The sequence below is a fragment of the Oryzias latipes genome, chromosome 20 (genome assembly GCF_053564925.1).
Source record: "Oryzias latipes strain Hd-rR chromosome 20, Olatipes_Hd-rR_3.1".
Taxonomy (NCBI): Eukaryota; Metazoa; Chordata; class Actinopteri; order Beloniformes; family Adrianichthyidae; genus Oryzias; species Oryzias latipes.
The window spans coordinates 9,256,108-9,271,083 of NC_136256.1; the positions used below are offsets into that span (position 1 = coordinate 9,256,108).

Sequence of the window (14,976 nt, forward strand, 5' to 3'; positions counted from 1 at the left end):
GCAATGTAGAGACAAGAAATGTAAGGTGACAAGCAGGAGAAATTAAAAGGCATTGTAAGTAAAATGGAGGGTCTGTGGGCATGGAAAAGTGTGGTATGAAAGTGCAGGGTATGGTAGAACAGGAGAAGAGGGAACATGAATGTTAAAACGCTAGTTATGAACGATTCATTTCAGTGAAATGGTTTAATTTTGTGTAAGGTACCTAATTTGTTGTGTTATGTCTTTTGCAAAAACGGTTAAAAGTTATAGTCTTTGTATTGATTGTCTGTGTTTTAGAGTGAGAATTGTGTTTTTGGTTAAATAAGGAAAAGCTTAAATTGTGGGATTTTGTTGCTTTTAGTACTTCTCCAAATTCTTTTTGTAGGGCAAAAACAGTCCTTAAGGGTAAGTCAAAACCATTTGTCTTTGTTTCTTGATTAAGAGTGAATGAAAAGCTTCCGGAATGCATGTAATACAATATATTTTTCAAAGATTTTGCTCCAGGTCCGTCATTTCGGACAAAGAAAATTTTAGGGATTTTTCCCTTTGCTGGCTTTCATTACTGATCAACTGACGGTGTTGGAGACGGTGAAGACTGAACATGACTAATACATTTCTAAATCTCTTTCCAAGCAGAAGAGCAGCAGCGCCCCCCCCCCCCCCCCCCCCCCCCCCGAGATCTCATAAAACTTTAGGCAGAAAACCCCCCTCTGCTACGTGGGTGAGTGACAAAGGCGCATAAGTTTACCATCCTCCGCAGCTCTTCACCTTCACAGGAGGGAGCCGAGTCAGCAGTGACTGACCCCCAGAGCACATTTGAAGAAACAGGACAGGAGAGAGGGGGAGGTTGAGCAACTGAAGAAAAACAATTATTTACCTTGCTGAAATGATTCACACACAGGATAAAAGGTGTTTTAAAAAGAAAAGGAAACTAACATGAATTTTGACTTTTTATGCCCTCAGAGACAGCAGTAGTGACGTGTCATGCTCAGCCATTCGGAGACCGAAACAGGATGACAGGTGGAAAAATCCTGGGAGAAGCAGGCCACCCAGGGGACCCCAGCAGCAGTTGGAAATGGCATCTATGGCGCTCTGAACCCTGACAGCCCACAACGAGGTGCCCAACAGCAGAATGTACAGACCAAGAGGCAGAGGGTCTGGAGGAAAAATGAACAGTACCCATGACCACTCCAAGCCCTCCTCCACCGTGGCGAGGACCACAGGGCAAGTCGGACAACACCACTTGATGCAGGAGCCATTGTCTTTTCCAAGCTCAAAGATGGTGGAACATTCATGCGTGCATTCACCAAACACGCCTGCGAATCTGTTGGGATGGGACAGTCTTGTCAAAACAGGAGACAGCAGACTGGATGCCATGCCGGACACCACAGCCGACCCCCACTGCAGACATGTAAAGGGCCCTGAAACGCCAGGTGGTTTCGTTAATTTCAGGTTTGAAGCCTGGACTCCTGTGTTTGAAGCCTCCGAATGGTCTGACCTGTACACTCCATTGCGACAGAGAGCATGATTAACAGTAAGAATTATTTCAGCAGGTAGAAGACCACACGTGGCATTTGAACTACACCGACATATATTAACCCTGAGGGCGAGCGGCTTATTGTGCATTCATACACTCACAAATGCAATGATACTAGCTGTCAGACACAGCTGTATCTCACATAGGATTAGACTAAGCAGGACATTAACAACACATTGGTTAAATTGCGTTTTTTCAGGTGTTCACTTTCCTCCCTCAATAAAAATGTACAGGTTAATTTTGCCGTTCAACAACTGAGCAGAGAGGAGACGGCTCATGAAGATGCAGAGGTGATGTTAAAACGCTCTCTGATGCTTCATGGTCCACAGGTTCAGTTGATGTTGGTTCATTCTTCATCGTCCCCCCGGTGGTGATTCAGGTAACTGCAGGAGCACAGGTTTTTAGATCTCAGTGCAGCTGAGTGACTGATGCAGATGAAGGGAGGAAGGAAACTCAGTCTGGGCTGTAGAACTATAGTGTCATTGAATATTCGTATTCTTCATAGTTTACTTTAGGAAAGCGGTTTTAAAAGCTGATGGATCGTATGGCATATAATTTAAGCTAATGTTAATTTAAGTTGATGACGTTACCATTGTTATAAAACCTATCCGTCCCTGATCCATATTGCATGCTGTCACCTTTAACCTCACAAGGTGTGTTGTTTGTTGCTATTGCTTTAGCACACGTTTTCTTTTAATGGAATCATTACATAAAAATAGCAGACCATTGTTCGCATTATAGTACAGAGGGGTTCATAAAATCCTTCTTGCATTTTTGATCACTGTTTAAAGTCTCTCTGACAGAACATTATGCTATAAGAGGTTTGTGTTTTGCTAATACAGGTGGATGACATCTGCCTGCAATTAATGAAAGATCTTCTGTTGCAGTTGTATTATTTCTTCTTGTGACCTTGCCTTTTACAGGAGCGTGGACAGGACGTCTGTTCACCTTATCGATGCACCAAACAGTTTATTGTTTTCATGATTTTGCTTTACATTTAATTTGTTTTGTGTTTGTGTCCTGGGGTTTAACCCCAGGCCAAGAGAGGGAGGTAGACAAAAGAGGTCTTAATGATTAAAAGAAGGACATTATTTTATCATTATCGTTTAAATGTATTTGTCTAGAAAGAATGTTTAAATAGTAACACAGATTGACCATTTTTAAAATTTTAAAGCTTTGTGTGTCTGTTCATCTGATTTTCTCTCATCCACAGCAAGGATGAGTAGGTTCTACGACTGGGTCATTAGACAATAGCCCATAATAAACTTCTTTCTTTTTCTTGAATTTGTATTTTCCCCACTTGTGTTCTTCATAAAACAGCACGAGGGGAAGCAGACCTTTGAGAAGAGAAATGTGGTGGACCTTTTCCATCATATTTTCTCTTACTGCGCATGCGTAAATTGATTCTTGTCTCATTGTCTTTTGTGTTTTATTGTTTTTTATTTTTTAATTTCCTGACCCTAACACTAACAAAAACTTAGACCCACAGCAGAATCATCTTGGCAGAACAGTACCACAGCAGTGGACACCAAAGTCCTTTTGCAGCCGTTCTGTTGTATCACTATGTGTCACATCTCTAATAACAGGCTTATTGAGAAGTCCATAGGAGGCCAGGTCCAAGCTTGCCAGAGCTTGTGGGACATGCAGAAGGAGGACACGAGTGTTCGAGGCCCGGAATGACCTTTTTTGGACTTTGTTACATTTTATAAAATTGCTTACTGTTATGTTTGACAATTTTCTTTTTTTCTTTTCATCGTCTGTGTGATTTTGTTCTGCTTTAACATTTCTCAATTCCCCCCTTAATTCCAGGTGTTCCTTTTCCTTACAGGAAGTGCTATTTTATTGTCTTTATCTTTTACTTTTTAGAATAATTTGAATTTTTATTTGTGCATTTTCTTTATTTACTATTTTTTGTCTTGTTCTTTGTAAATGCCAATGTGCCAAATATCTAGTGAAGCATAAGTATCCTTAGGGATGGTCGCTGATGGGGCACAGGACCGTAGCGAGAATTTTCCCTGTCCAACTGAACGTTTCTTAAAGATGGTTAATGCAAGCTCTGACAGGTTTTCGCTCCTACACTTATGAACAAATCATTCACACCTTAGAAGGGCACATTGGTTCTGATAAAGATTGTGAGGGCGAGAGACCACAGCTGTTTTGATTGCATGATGTGATGTGTTTTTATTTTTTGTGTGACCTCACTTCGTGAGGTCAAGAGAGGGAAACTGAAGGAATTTATTTTTTGTGGTTCTCATTTCTCCTAGGTTTTTATCTTATCTTTATTTCATTGAAGGTTTTCTTTCTGGTTTACTGTGTGTGGGTTTCAGTAATTTCAATTAAAAGGGACTTCCTGATAATTGCATAGGTAAAGAGGTTTCAGGAATGCAGCTCCAACCTCCAACCCCCTTCAGGAGAAAATGGTCTTTGATCTTCTGAGGCCATTTGGTTGTAGGTCTGACTTGGATCATGAATCAATCATCTCAATCCCTGGGAACCGCCACAGGCATCTGCTCCCGTGTGAAGAACAAAGCTCTAGGATCGACTTCCTGCGGTGACAGTTCCTGCCACCCATGGGGATTCCGTACCGTGTCTATCTGTGAGGTTCGCCCCCAGAGACCAGATGCTGTGATTCTAAGGATGGGCTGAAGGAAGAAGGCGGGCTCCTCTGTCAGCCAATCTCTAGCGACCAGAGGCGGAGATTCGGCGGCCATTTGCTCCCGGGGGAGGATGTTCTGCCCACATGCTTAAAAGTCTGAACTCAAGGAATTTTCCTGTGTCTCCAGACAAGCTGCATGTGAATTCGGAATGTAACCTCTTGCGTATTGCAGGCCTTGATTTTGGACACCCAGATCGATCTGTTTTATTTTGTTTTACTCTGTTTTTAGAAATATTGTTAGGGAATAAATTTGTTAAACTTAATCCGGCCGAATCCCGTGGTTTTCTTCTTCTCGACTTTATTGAACATGCAACAAAGGAAAGTAATCTCAAAGCGACAGATTATATTTTTCCAACACTATCCACAATGCTTGTCATCCACATATCATCTGTACTAACAGAATGCTTTGATGCTTTTTCTTTTAGTACTTTTAACGGTAAACTCATTTTAACAGTATTTTCACCAACAGGAAGAAACACAACTTTCCGAGAGCACTCTTTCAAATGTGCATTTGTCAGTCTATAAACACTTTCTTGAGCAGATACATCTCTGTTGTGCAAATATGTACTGCCTAATGTTTTTAGACTCTCTTTGGCAGAAGCATTTCCATCCCTGCTTGCTTCCTTTTGTGCACACTGCAATAATAAACCCATTTCCTTCTCTGATTTAGAGATGTAAGAAATGATGTACACAACACATGCATATGCGTCGACAACAAACTGTATATCCATATTAGCATTCCAGCATTTTAACAGTGGCTTGCTATATTGATTAATCCAAACTTCATTGATCTGACGTTTCAGCACAACATGGGTTTTCCGAGCACAACAGTTATATGCAGTTTCAAATGTGCTTTGGTTTAACCCAACAGATCCAAACAAATCTTCAACATTGTCATAAGTTGGCCCATCAGCTGAGAGAGCAGCTTTAATGTGTGCAATCAATGCAGAAGCCTCTTTTTTCTTCAATTGCTGTGTCTGTGCATTTTCTTTACAGTTGCAAGACTCTTTCTCTGATAACACACATTGACAAGACTGTGTCTCTTCAGCACTTGTGCTACGTGATATGAACGTACGTGCAGAAGGTGGTCTAGGAAAATTAAAACGACACACAGTTCCTTTTTTTTTACATGTTTTCGCATGTGTTTCAGAGTGTTTTTGCACAGATGTAACAATTTCCAGTAAGTCAATATTTGATGGTAACTCACAAGTCACATAACGATCAATAAATGCAATCACTTCAGCATCTGTATTTCTGTCAATTACAGGTGCATCCTCTATCCAAAACAGGCAATGAAGATGTGGTGAGCCTCGTTGCTGAAACTCCACCCTATAAAAAAAATCCTTAATTTTTCCTATAGGACATGCAGGCGACATAAGAACCTCTTTCAGAAAACAATGCCAACGAAAATCAAACATCCGAGCAGCAGTGACAGGATTACGACGCAAAAGCTCACATCTGTCTGCCCATTCCAACTGCTCCACAGTTTCAGTTCTACCTTCGTGCTTCAGAATGCAGGAAAGTAAATTCTTCCACCGCATATCAGCTGAAGAAAATGAACAGAACCATGTGGGGATTCCAAGCTGCCTCACACAAGCCATGAGGTCTTTCTGGGCCGCCTGCCAAAATGCTGGCGTACCTCTGATTGGTTTTAAAAATCTGTACCCATCATCAAATTCCAACATCCTTTTAATAGAATCATCACTATTCAACAACTCTCCAGTAACTACTCGTTTATTTTTAAAATCATACTTACCTTTTCTTACTGCAATCGAAACATTTGAAACGACCTTTTCTAATTCTGTCATATATTGGGCAAAAAAAATATATTCCACATTTTGTGCAAAACGACAATCAGCATTAAGAATCCTGTTGTTAAAATATCGTGATAGAGTTAAAGGATGTTGTCTTCCATCATGAAATGTTGGTCCACCCTTAGGAAACAACACAGGAAAACATTTAGCCTCATTTGTAATATCGGACAACAACTTCACCGGACTATTGCCTTCAGCGGGAGCTACATTCAAAATGTGATCAAAATATTGATCCAAAGCCTCTTGACCAATGTCTACTGGCATTAGACAAGTGTCCTGGAACATGCAATGCTGCTGTCTATCATGCAGAAGTTCATCTCCTAAAACATTTGAATCGTCAACATTTGCAGTGCATTCAACATCTTTTTCTACCACATCAGATGTTTCTTTACAAAAACCATTAATCCAATCATTATTAAATTTCACGTTGTTATAATAAGAATTATGGCTTTGTAAAAACTGTAAAGCCTGCTTAACACGTTCCGAATCAACATACTGATATTCATAATGTCCTTTATAAGTAAGCTTCCGTTTTAATTTCACAGGCACAAGAGAACCCTCAATAGACATGCGTGGTAACAAATAAGTTGTTTGTTCAGTATTTGCAGGAACACAAGTAATAGGTCCATGCACGCCATTCTGCCCACCTTTGGGCAATGCCAACAGTTTCATAAATGGAATATGTAATGCTATTAAATGTTGTTCTAATTGATTTAAACATGCCAATTCTGCTGGTATAGGTTCAAGTTCTAAGTTATTTTTAACACTCTCAGCTGGTACTTTACCTTTTTTGATTTTAGCATGGCACGTGTAACAAATCCACAATTTACTTCTTGATGTTTTCATCCATTCACAATTTTTTGAGCAGTTTCCTTTACAGATATGCAAATAATCAGACGTGATACATTGATCAGCGATAAGTCCAAGTCCTGCATTACTGTACGACTCTTTTTTACAATGTAAGACTTGATGTTCAAATAACAACCTATGACATACACAACAAACAAACCCAGGTCCATCTTTAACTTTATCCAAAAATTGTTTCATAACAACATCAAACTCTTCCAACTGTTTTTTATTCAATTGTCGCTTATATTTGATCCCATCCACCACACTTTTCCTAAAGTGAGGATCTTGATGATATTTTCTAGAACTCAGTGCTTTAACATTTTCTCTATGAGTATCATTACTCTGATATTTTCTAGAACTCAATGCTTTAACATTTTCTCTATGAGTATCATTACTCTGATATTTTCTAGAACTCAATGCTTTAACATTTTCTCTATGAGTATCATTACTCTGATATTTTCTTTTACTCCTTTCCTTAACATTATGTTTGTGTAACAAATCACATTTATACTTGTTTTTACTCAAATTTTTAACACGATCCCTGTGTAATACATCAGTTCTATATTTTGCAGAACTACGTTGTTTAACACACATTCTATAGATAGCATTTTCCTTATAATTTATTTTACTCAATTCCAATGCTCTGGATCTATGCAAAGAATCAGATGCATATTTCCTTTTACTTATATCTTTTTTCTTCTGTTTATGCAGTTCAATTATTTGATACTGCACTTTCTGGTAAAACGATTTCCTTTTTTTTAGATACTTTGAAAAAGAAGATTCAGCAACTGAATCACAAGTAACATATGGTTGAAAAGAACGGCGTCTAAGCAGTGGTTTCTCAGAACAAATACTATTGCTTTTACACCAATTGGCACATCCAGCTTTACCACTACAATGAACACAAACAACAACCTCAAAATATTTATCACATTCCCGCAAATAAATTGCTTGATTTCCAAGTATTTTGTTCACAGGATTATACTTTCTCCATATGCTACCATTGTGTACAAAAATTTCTACTCCCAAAAAATTTGAAGTAGCTTGAATATCAATCTCAGATACAAAACTGCCAACATATTTCATACGTGACTTCAGAATGTACTCAGACACTGTGGCATATCCTTGACAAAGCAACTTCATATGAATGTCACTATTTTTTAGCATAAACTTAACAACAGCCAGTCGAACTCTTCTATGACACTTTTCAGAACCACTAATGACTCGAGAAATAGCTCGGAAAAAACTATTGCCATCATTTAATAGGACCTCTGTCTTACAAATAGAACCAAGCGTAACATTATTAGTTGGAATGTCTTCATTCTGCTTCACAAAATCCAAATCCAGATGTTTTGACAACAAAACTGCAGACTCGAATGACAATGGATGAAAACTGAAAACACTTTCAACTAAATTATTACTTTGCACAATTTCACTGTTTTGGTGATCATTGTTAACCAATGCACTACACAAAACATCGTTACAATCACCAACTTCAGACCTGCTATGTTTAACACTCTTGCAATCTCCTTCTGAAAGCATTTCTGAGTTCCTTTTACATTGCCTCATATGACCCAAAATATTATTTTCCATAGATTTACAAAACCCAAAACAACGCTGCTGCTGAAAAATTTGAACGCAAGTTACAACTTCATAATGACACTCATTTATATTTTGCAGATATATGCCTTGTTTAGAGATAGCTTTACGTTGACAGGCATATTTCAACCAACGTTCATTGTGATACGTATACACACTCACACCCAAGTAGTCAGCTGTAGCTTGAATTTCAACCTCTGTAGCCCAACTACCAGAAAATCTCATTTTAGAAACATTGAGATATTCATCCACAGACATATTTTCAGATCTCAAAAGAGAACTATAATTTCCAACATTTTTTTGTAAATGTGTAACAACTGAACGTCTTAACTTTATGTGATTTTTCTCAGTACCACTAATAACTTTGGACACAGCCCTAAAAAAGCAATTGCCATCAGCTACTATATGATCAGTTTGACATGGAATTCCCAACATGCCAACCTCTAGAGGGTTAGCACATGCAGTGTTTTCACAATGCACATTCAGTTGTTTACACAATGCTTGTGTAACATCAAAATCAACAGGATAAAACTCAAGTTTCTTTGATGAAACTTCACCAATAAACTCAACATCCAAACTAGCTTCATTAGCATCATACCATTTTGTCTTCTTTGATTCACATTGCCCAGTTAAAAGCTTACGCTTTCTGTTACTTTCAGGCAACGGTAAGGAACTAGTTTGAACATCTAAACTGCACCCAAAACCAAACTGTGACTCAGTATTTAATCCAGTTTTACAATCCTTCTCAAGCACACTTTGTTTATTTTTCTCACTATGATCATTGTCAGTCGCAGCAACGGATGCAATTTCAAAAGCCATTTCTTTCCCTGCAAGTGAAATACTCAAGCAACAAATATAATTGTATAAATCATTAAGACTAGGAAGGTACATGATAATACTTCTTCCATTTACATCTGCCATTCCAGTACCACTGCGTGCATGTGAATCCACCACAGCATAATGGCCGTTTTCTGAAATAACAGCACAAGTACTACTGCCTATGGTCAAAAAACATGTTTTATACTTGACAAGCATGTGCTCCAGTCCCTTTTTAAGAGTTATCACTTCACCACTGTCAACAAATTTACCATTACTCACATTAACAATCCCAGAAACATATTCACCATATTCAAACTTAAATAATTTACCATCAATTTCAGAATCCATGGGCAAATCAGGTACTGACAAAAACTTCAAATTTCCAGGGATGATTTTGTTTTCACACACCGAGGAGTACAGCTGATCACCAAGAAACACAACATGGTCCAAGTCTGTTGCCTCCCACTCAAAAACACTACGATCCGTGTGTTTAGCCAAACTCACCAGGGCTATTGCCATGCACTGCACACCTCTGTTTTGAAGCTGCCGATCTCCTTGATGAAAAGATCCCCTTACACAACGTTCTGTGTCAAATCTGTTACAATTGTTTTCATTTAAAATCACTGAAGATGATTTTTTTTTTAAATTATTGCCCTTTTTTCCAATTTTCAATGAATTTTTGCATTCCATTAACACTTTACATTGTTCGCCAACCACAATTTTGTCATTTAACTCCTGAACATGTTCTTTTATAAAACCAGTCTGTCTTTTGCCCAAAACTGACTGATTCACACGTGCATCCTCTGCTCCCAAACCAAATGTATTATTACACCCATCCCAAGAAGCTTCTTTCACAAACATTGAACTAATGCCAAACCATTCTGCATTCAAAGACTTTTTCAAGTTCCAAATGTGCAACATCAAGTCATTAAAGCAACTGTTGAAAACAGCCACAGATGTTCCAATATTAGAAAACATTCCAGATGAATCTCGTGCACCACAATCAACCACAACAAAATACTCTTTGTGATGAATGACAGCACAAACGAAACCCTGCAAATCCAACAAACACAGATCTTCCTCCATCAGTCGCTCCTGCATCATTTCATACAACAGTGAAAAATCTTCACTCTTTGAATCACTAGAATACACAGGCTCATTGATAGCAACATCCCAAATTCTTCCAAACACACTGAGCTTTTCAGAAACCTTGAATAACTTTTTGGAATTGTTTATACATCCATCACTTCCATTAAATGAACAAACCAACTGCACACCTTCATTTCTAATATTATCAACATCAGCGTCCCTCCATGTACACACTGGGGCAACAACATGGTTGATTGCAGCCACAACACAACATGTAAGTGATGTTGTACTATCACTTGAATTTGTTAATCTTACTTTCATTCCAGAAATCAAAGGCTTCTGTATTTGCTCCTGACACACACAACCAGAAGTTTTACCTTCTTCCTGAACCTTGCACACTTTGGTGCGACGCATATTAAATCCCTTCTTTCGTGGCATCTAAAAAAAAGATATAAAAATGAAACCACCATTAAAATAAGATTCTCATTTCTATTATGTATACATAAAGCAATACATTTATACCACACAGACCCATAATCAAAAACATAAAACAATATATTCAGACTATTGGAAAATAGTTCTACACAAATAAATGTAACATGTGTCCTATAATAGATTATTAAACACTGCAAATTTAACTTACCTTTACCAAACTCTTTAATGGCTTACAAAAAAAAGGTGCTCTGGAAAAACCAGCAAACAGCTCCTCTCTCTATGTTGTCGAGACAAAGGCTCAGTCACTGGTGTGGAAGATCCCTCAGAGGAAAACTCTGGAGTTACAAATAAAATGTAAAAGAAATAACAAAAATTAACATTTATTAAAAAAAAATAAGTACATAAACTTTAATAGACATAAAATGCTAAATGCTCTTTGGGAGGCTAATCCATAGAGGAGGTCCATTACAACTGAATGAGGCCTTGCCGTGTGTGGGATAACCAAAAGGCCTGTATCAGAGGACCTCAGGGTCCACAGGGGCTCATACTTTAAAATCATATCAGATAAATATGAAGGCCCAAGACCATAAAAATATTTATAAACTACTAAGAACTTTAAAATCAATCAGCAGGCCAAGCAGCCATTTTAAGATCTGTGTGTGTTCCTGCAAATATATTCATAGTGGCTGCCATACACTAATAATTGACTATTTGAAAACATTTATACACAAATAAATTTAACATGTGTCCTATATGAGATTATTAAACACTGAAAATTGAACCTAAAACCTAAAAAGTACAAAATAGGTTGGAACTGATCTTCAGTGGAAATACTCACGGGTCAGCAGGCATTTAAAAGGTATTATATGTGAACTGACATGTATTTAATCAATTAGAAAGGAGTTTCGCTTGTTAATGTGGTTTAAAAACCGTAAAAACAATGTTCGAATAATTCAACGAGAACTACAAAGATGGTGGATAGAACCGCGGTCAAGTGAGCCGACATCTGTGGAAGTGCGGTCACGCCAGCCGTCACTGACTCTTTGCATGCGCGTTTACATCATAGTTTACGGTACACACGTCCAGCGAGCTGGAAAGACGGCATAAGCGCTGATATCACCCATATCAGTTACCCATTATAGAAATGACATGTACTGTACTCTGAAATAAATGAGAGTTATTGCATGCCCTGTATGGTTATTTAATGTAAAAATGTTTTCATTTGGATTGCATGTCTGTTCATTCCATAATAAACCACCAGAAATAACGTGTTTTGTCTGAAATATAATCAATCAGACACATTCTAAAAGTGAGATTTAACACTGACAAGAGTGTTTTGTGGGTTGTTGAGCATGACATGGAATGGAATCAAGCAGAAATGAAGAAACTCCAAGTAAAATCACATCTGGTCCTGTCAACTCTTTCTAAAGTTGCTACATTTAAGGTGACGCTAAACTTTCACTGGATTATTATTGGTAATAATGTTCATGATCATTACAGCAAGTTTGAAGGAAAGTGACTGGAGAAAATGAAAGATATTGACATTATAGTCTAATACAGGCTCCGTCAAATGTAGTTAAAGTGTAATATGTGAACCATACAAAAGGGCTTTTTATCAAAAGGTGACGCAAAACTTCCACTGGATTATGGTTGGTAATGATGTTCACTAACATCACAGCAAGTTTGAAGAAAAATGACTGGAGAAAATCAGAGATTTTGACATTATAGTACACCTAAGCATCCTGCTTGTATAGTTAAAATAAAACTTGTGAACCATTCAAAAGGGCACTTTATCAAAAGGTGACACAAAACTTTCACTGGATTATTGTTGTTAATAATGTTTACTAACATCACAGCAAGTTTGAAGAAAAATGACTGGAGAAAATTAGAGATATTAAAGTTATAGAACAATTCGGGTCTCCTCATTCACAGACAGTGTGTAATATGTAAACCTTACAAAATGCTACTTTTTTGTAAGGTGACGCTAAACTTTCACTGGATTATTGTTGGTAATAATGTTTACTAACATCACAGCAAGTTTGAAGAAAATTGACTGGAGAAAATTAGAGATTTTGACATTATAGTACACCTAAGCATCCTGCTTGTATAGTTAAAATAAAACTTGTGAACCATTCAAAAGGGCACTTTATCAAAAGGTGACGCAAAACTTTCACTGGATTATTGTTGGTAATGATGTTCATGATCATCACAGCAAGTTTGATGAAAATTGACTGGAGAGTATTAGAGATATTGACATTATAGTCTAATTCATCCTCCCTCATACATAGTCATAGTTGAACATTTGAACCATTCAAAATACCACTTCTTTCAAAGGTGACACAAAACTTTCAGTGGATTATGGTTAATAATGATGTTCATGATCATCCCAGCAATTTTGAAGAAAAATGACTGGAGAATATCAGAGAAATTAAAGTTATAGTTCTCCTAAGCATCCAGCCTTTGTGGTTAAAGTAAAACATGTGAACCATCCAAAATACCACTTTTTTCAAAGGTGACGCAAAACTTTCACTGGATTATTGTTGGTAATGATGTTCATGATCATCACAGCAAGTTTGATGAAAATTGACTGTAGAAAAGTAAAGATATTGACATATTAGACCAATTCAGGCTTCCTCTTACATAGTCATAATAGAACATGTGAACCATTCCATGTCATGCTCAACAACCCACAAAACACTCTTGTCAGTGTTAAATCATACTTTTAGAATGTGTCTGATTGATTATATTTCAGACAAAACACGTTATTTCTGGTGGTTTATTATGGAATGAACAGACATGCAATCCAAATGAAAACATTTTTACATTAAATAACCATACAGGGCATGCAATAACTCTCATTTATTTCAGAGTACAGTACATGTCATTTCTATAATGGGTAACTGATATGGGTGATATCAGCGCTTATGCCGTCTTTCCAGCTCGCTGGACGTGTGTACCGTAAACTATGATGTAAACGCGCATGCAAAGAGTCAGTGACGGCTGGCGTGACCGCACTTCCACAGATGTCGGCTCACTTGACCGCGGTTGGATAGACTACAAAAAAACGATCTCTGAAACGGATAGAAACTTGTTGTTTGTCGATCAGAATCGATTCTACATGTCATTTTGTACGTTTGTGTCCGTTTAAAAAGAAAATTCGTCGGTTGGTTTGCTTTAAAAAGTCTTTAAAACTTACGTTCGCATCATAATGGAAGCGATCACTCCCGGTTCAACGAAGTAAAAGGTCAAATTATTTACGTTCGTCTTATCGATTTTAAACAACTTTTACGGTTTTTTATTCAATAAAATTGATTATCAGAAGGTGAGTAGTCATTGTGGCCATGTAAAAAAGGTTCGATGGTCGATTTAAAGTAACGGTTCGTTTACAAGTCGCGGGGAAATTCAAAATGGTGGTGACAAACCTACAGTCAAACTGAAGGCGTCCTGGTGCGGCGCGTCTAACCGGGTCGAGTTCTTCTCACTGGGGGTCCGGTAGTCTTCCTTGCTGGTCAGGGGCGTCGAAGATCGAAGTGTAGAGGAAATGAGGAAGTTCTAAAAAGAACTGATTTGCTCAAATTCGGCAGGCTTCAGCAAAATACTCTGTGGGGTGTGATTCTCCAGTCGTCCAGCAGGGGTCGAGCAGAGGGACGGCTGAGATGAATACACCCTGACATCAATGTCTTGACCAGCTGCTTCACTCATGGTTTCCCAGCATGCCTTTTATCGTTCGTATTTGATGAAGTAGGTTGATTACATGTTAATGTTTTCATGAAATAATAGATGTTCTACTTCGTTTAGTTCCGTATGTATGTGTAGAACATTTTATAGTAATTATTGTATTGATCATTAGTCCGTTAGGGAACATTCTGGCTGTTGGGTTTCTGCCCCATTGGCATGAGTTCTCCCATGGACCAATCAGACAGCTCCGTTTTTAGTTTGATTCCAAAGGGTTAAAATCTAATAAAATTACATTCCAATCCCAAAGTGGTGGTGTGTTGTCTTCTTTGTGTTATGTCTGTGTTAAAAAAATGTTTTGTGGGTGATTCTGTTAGATAATTCTCACAAGAAACTTTTCCCAATCAGGGGTTGTGACGTCATTGCTTCAGGCAAGCAGGGATGAAAGCCTGAGCTAGCGACGGGTTGAAGATTTTTGTGAAGACCTGGGAGAGTTGATCGGCGCAGGCCCGCAGAACCTTTCC

General features: G+C 38.0%; 1 protein-coding gene across 1 annotated transcript; it reads right to left on the minus strand.

Moving 5' to 3' along the window:
* Nucleotides 1-1,640: 1,640 nt before the first annotated feature.
* Nucleotides 1,641-14,426, minus strand: LOC144988291 (uncharacterized). The gene is made up of 3 exons (XM_078938557.1): nucleotides 14,204-14,426; nucleotides 10,986-11,112; nucleotides 1,641-10,780 (listed from the first exon to the last, which is right to left on the minus strand). Exon 3 carries the CDS (start codon nucleotides 10,778-10,780, stop codon nucleotides 4,514-4,516), a length of 6,267 nt encoding a protein of 2,088 aa, XP_078794683.1. The 5' UTR covers nucleotides 10,986-11,112; nucleotides 14,204-14,426; the 3' UTR covers nucleotides 1,641-4,513.
* Nucleotides 14,427-14,976: the final 550 nt, after the last annotated feature.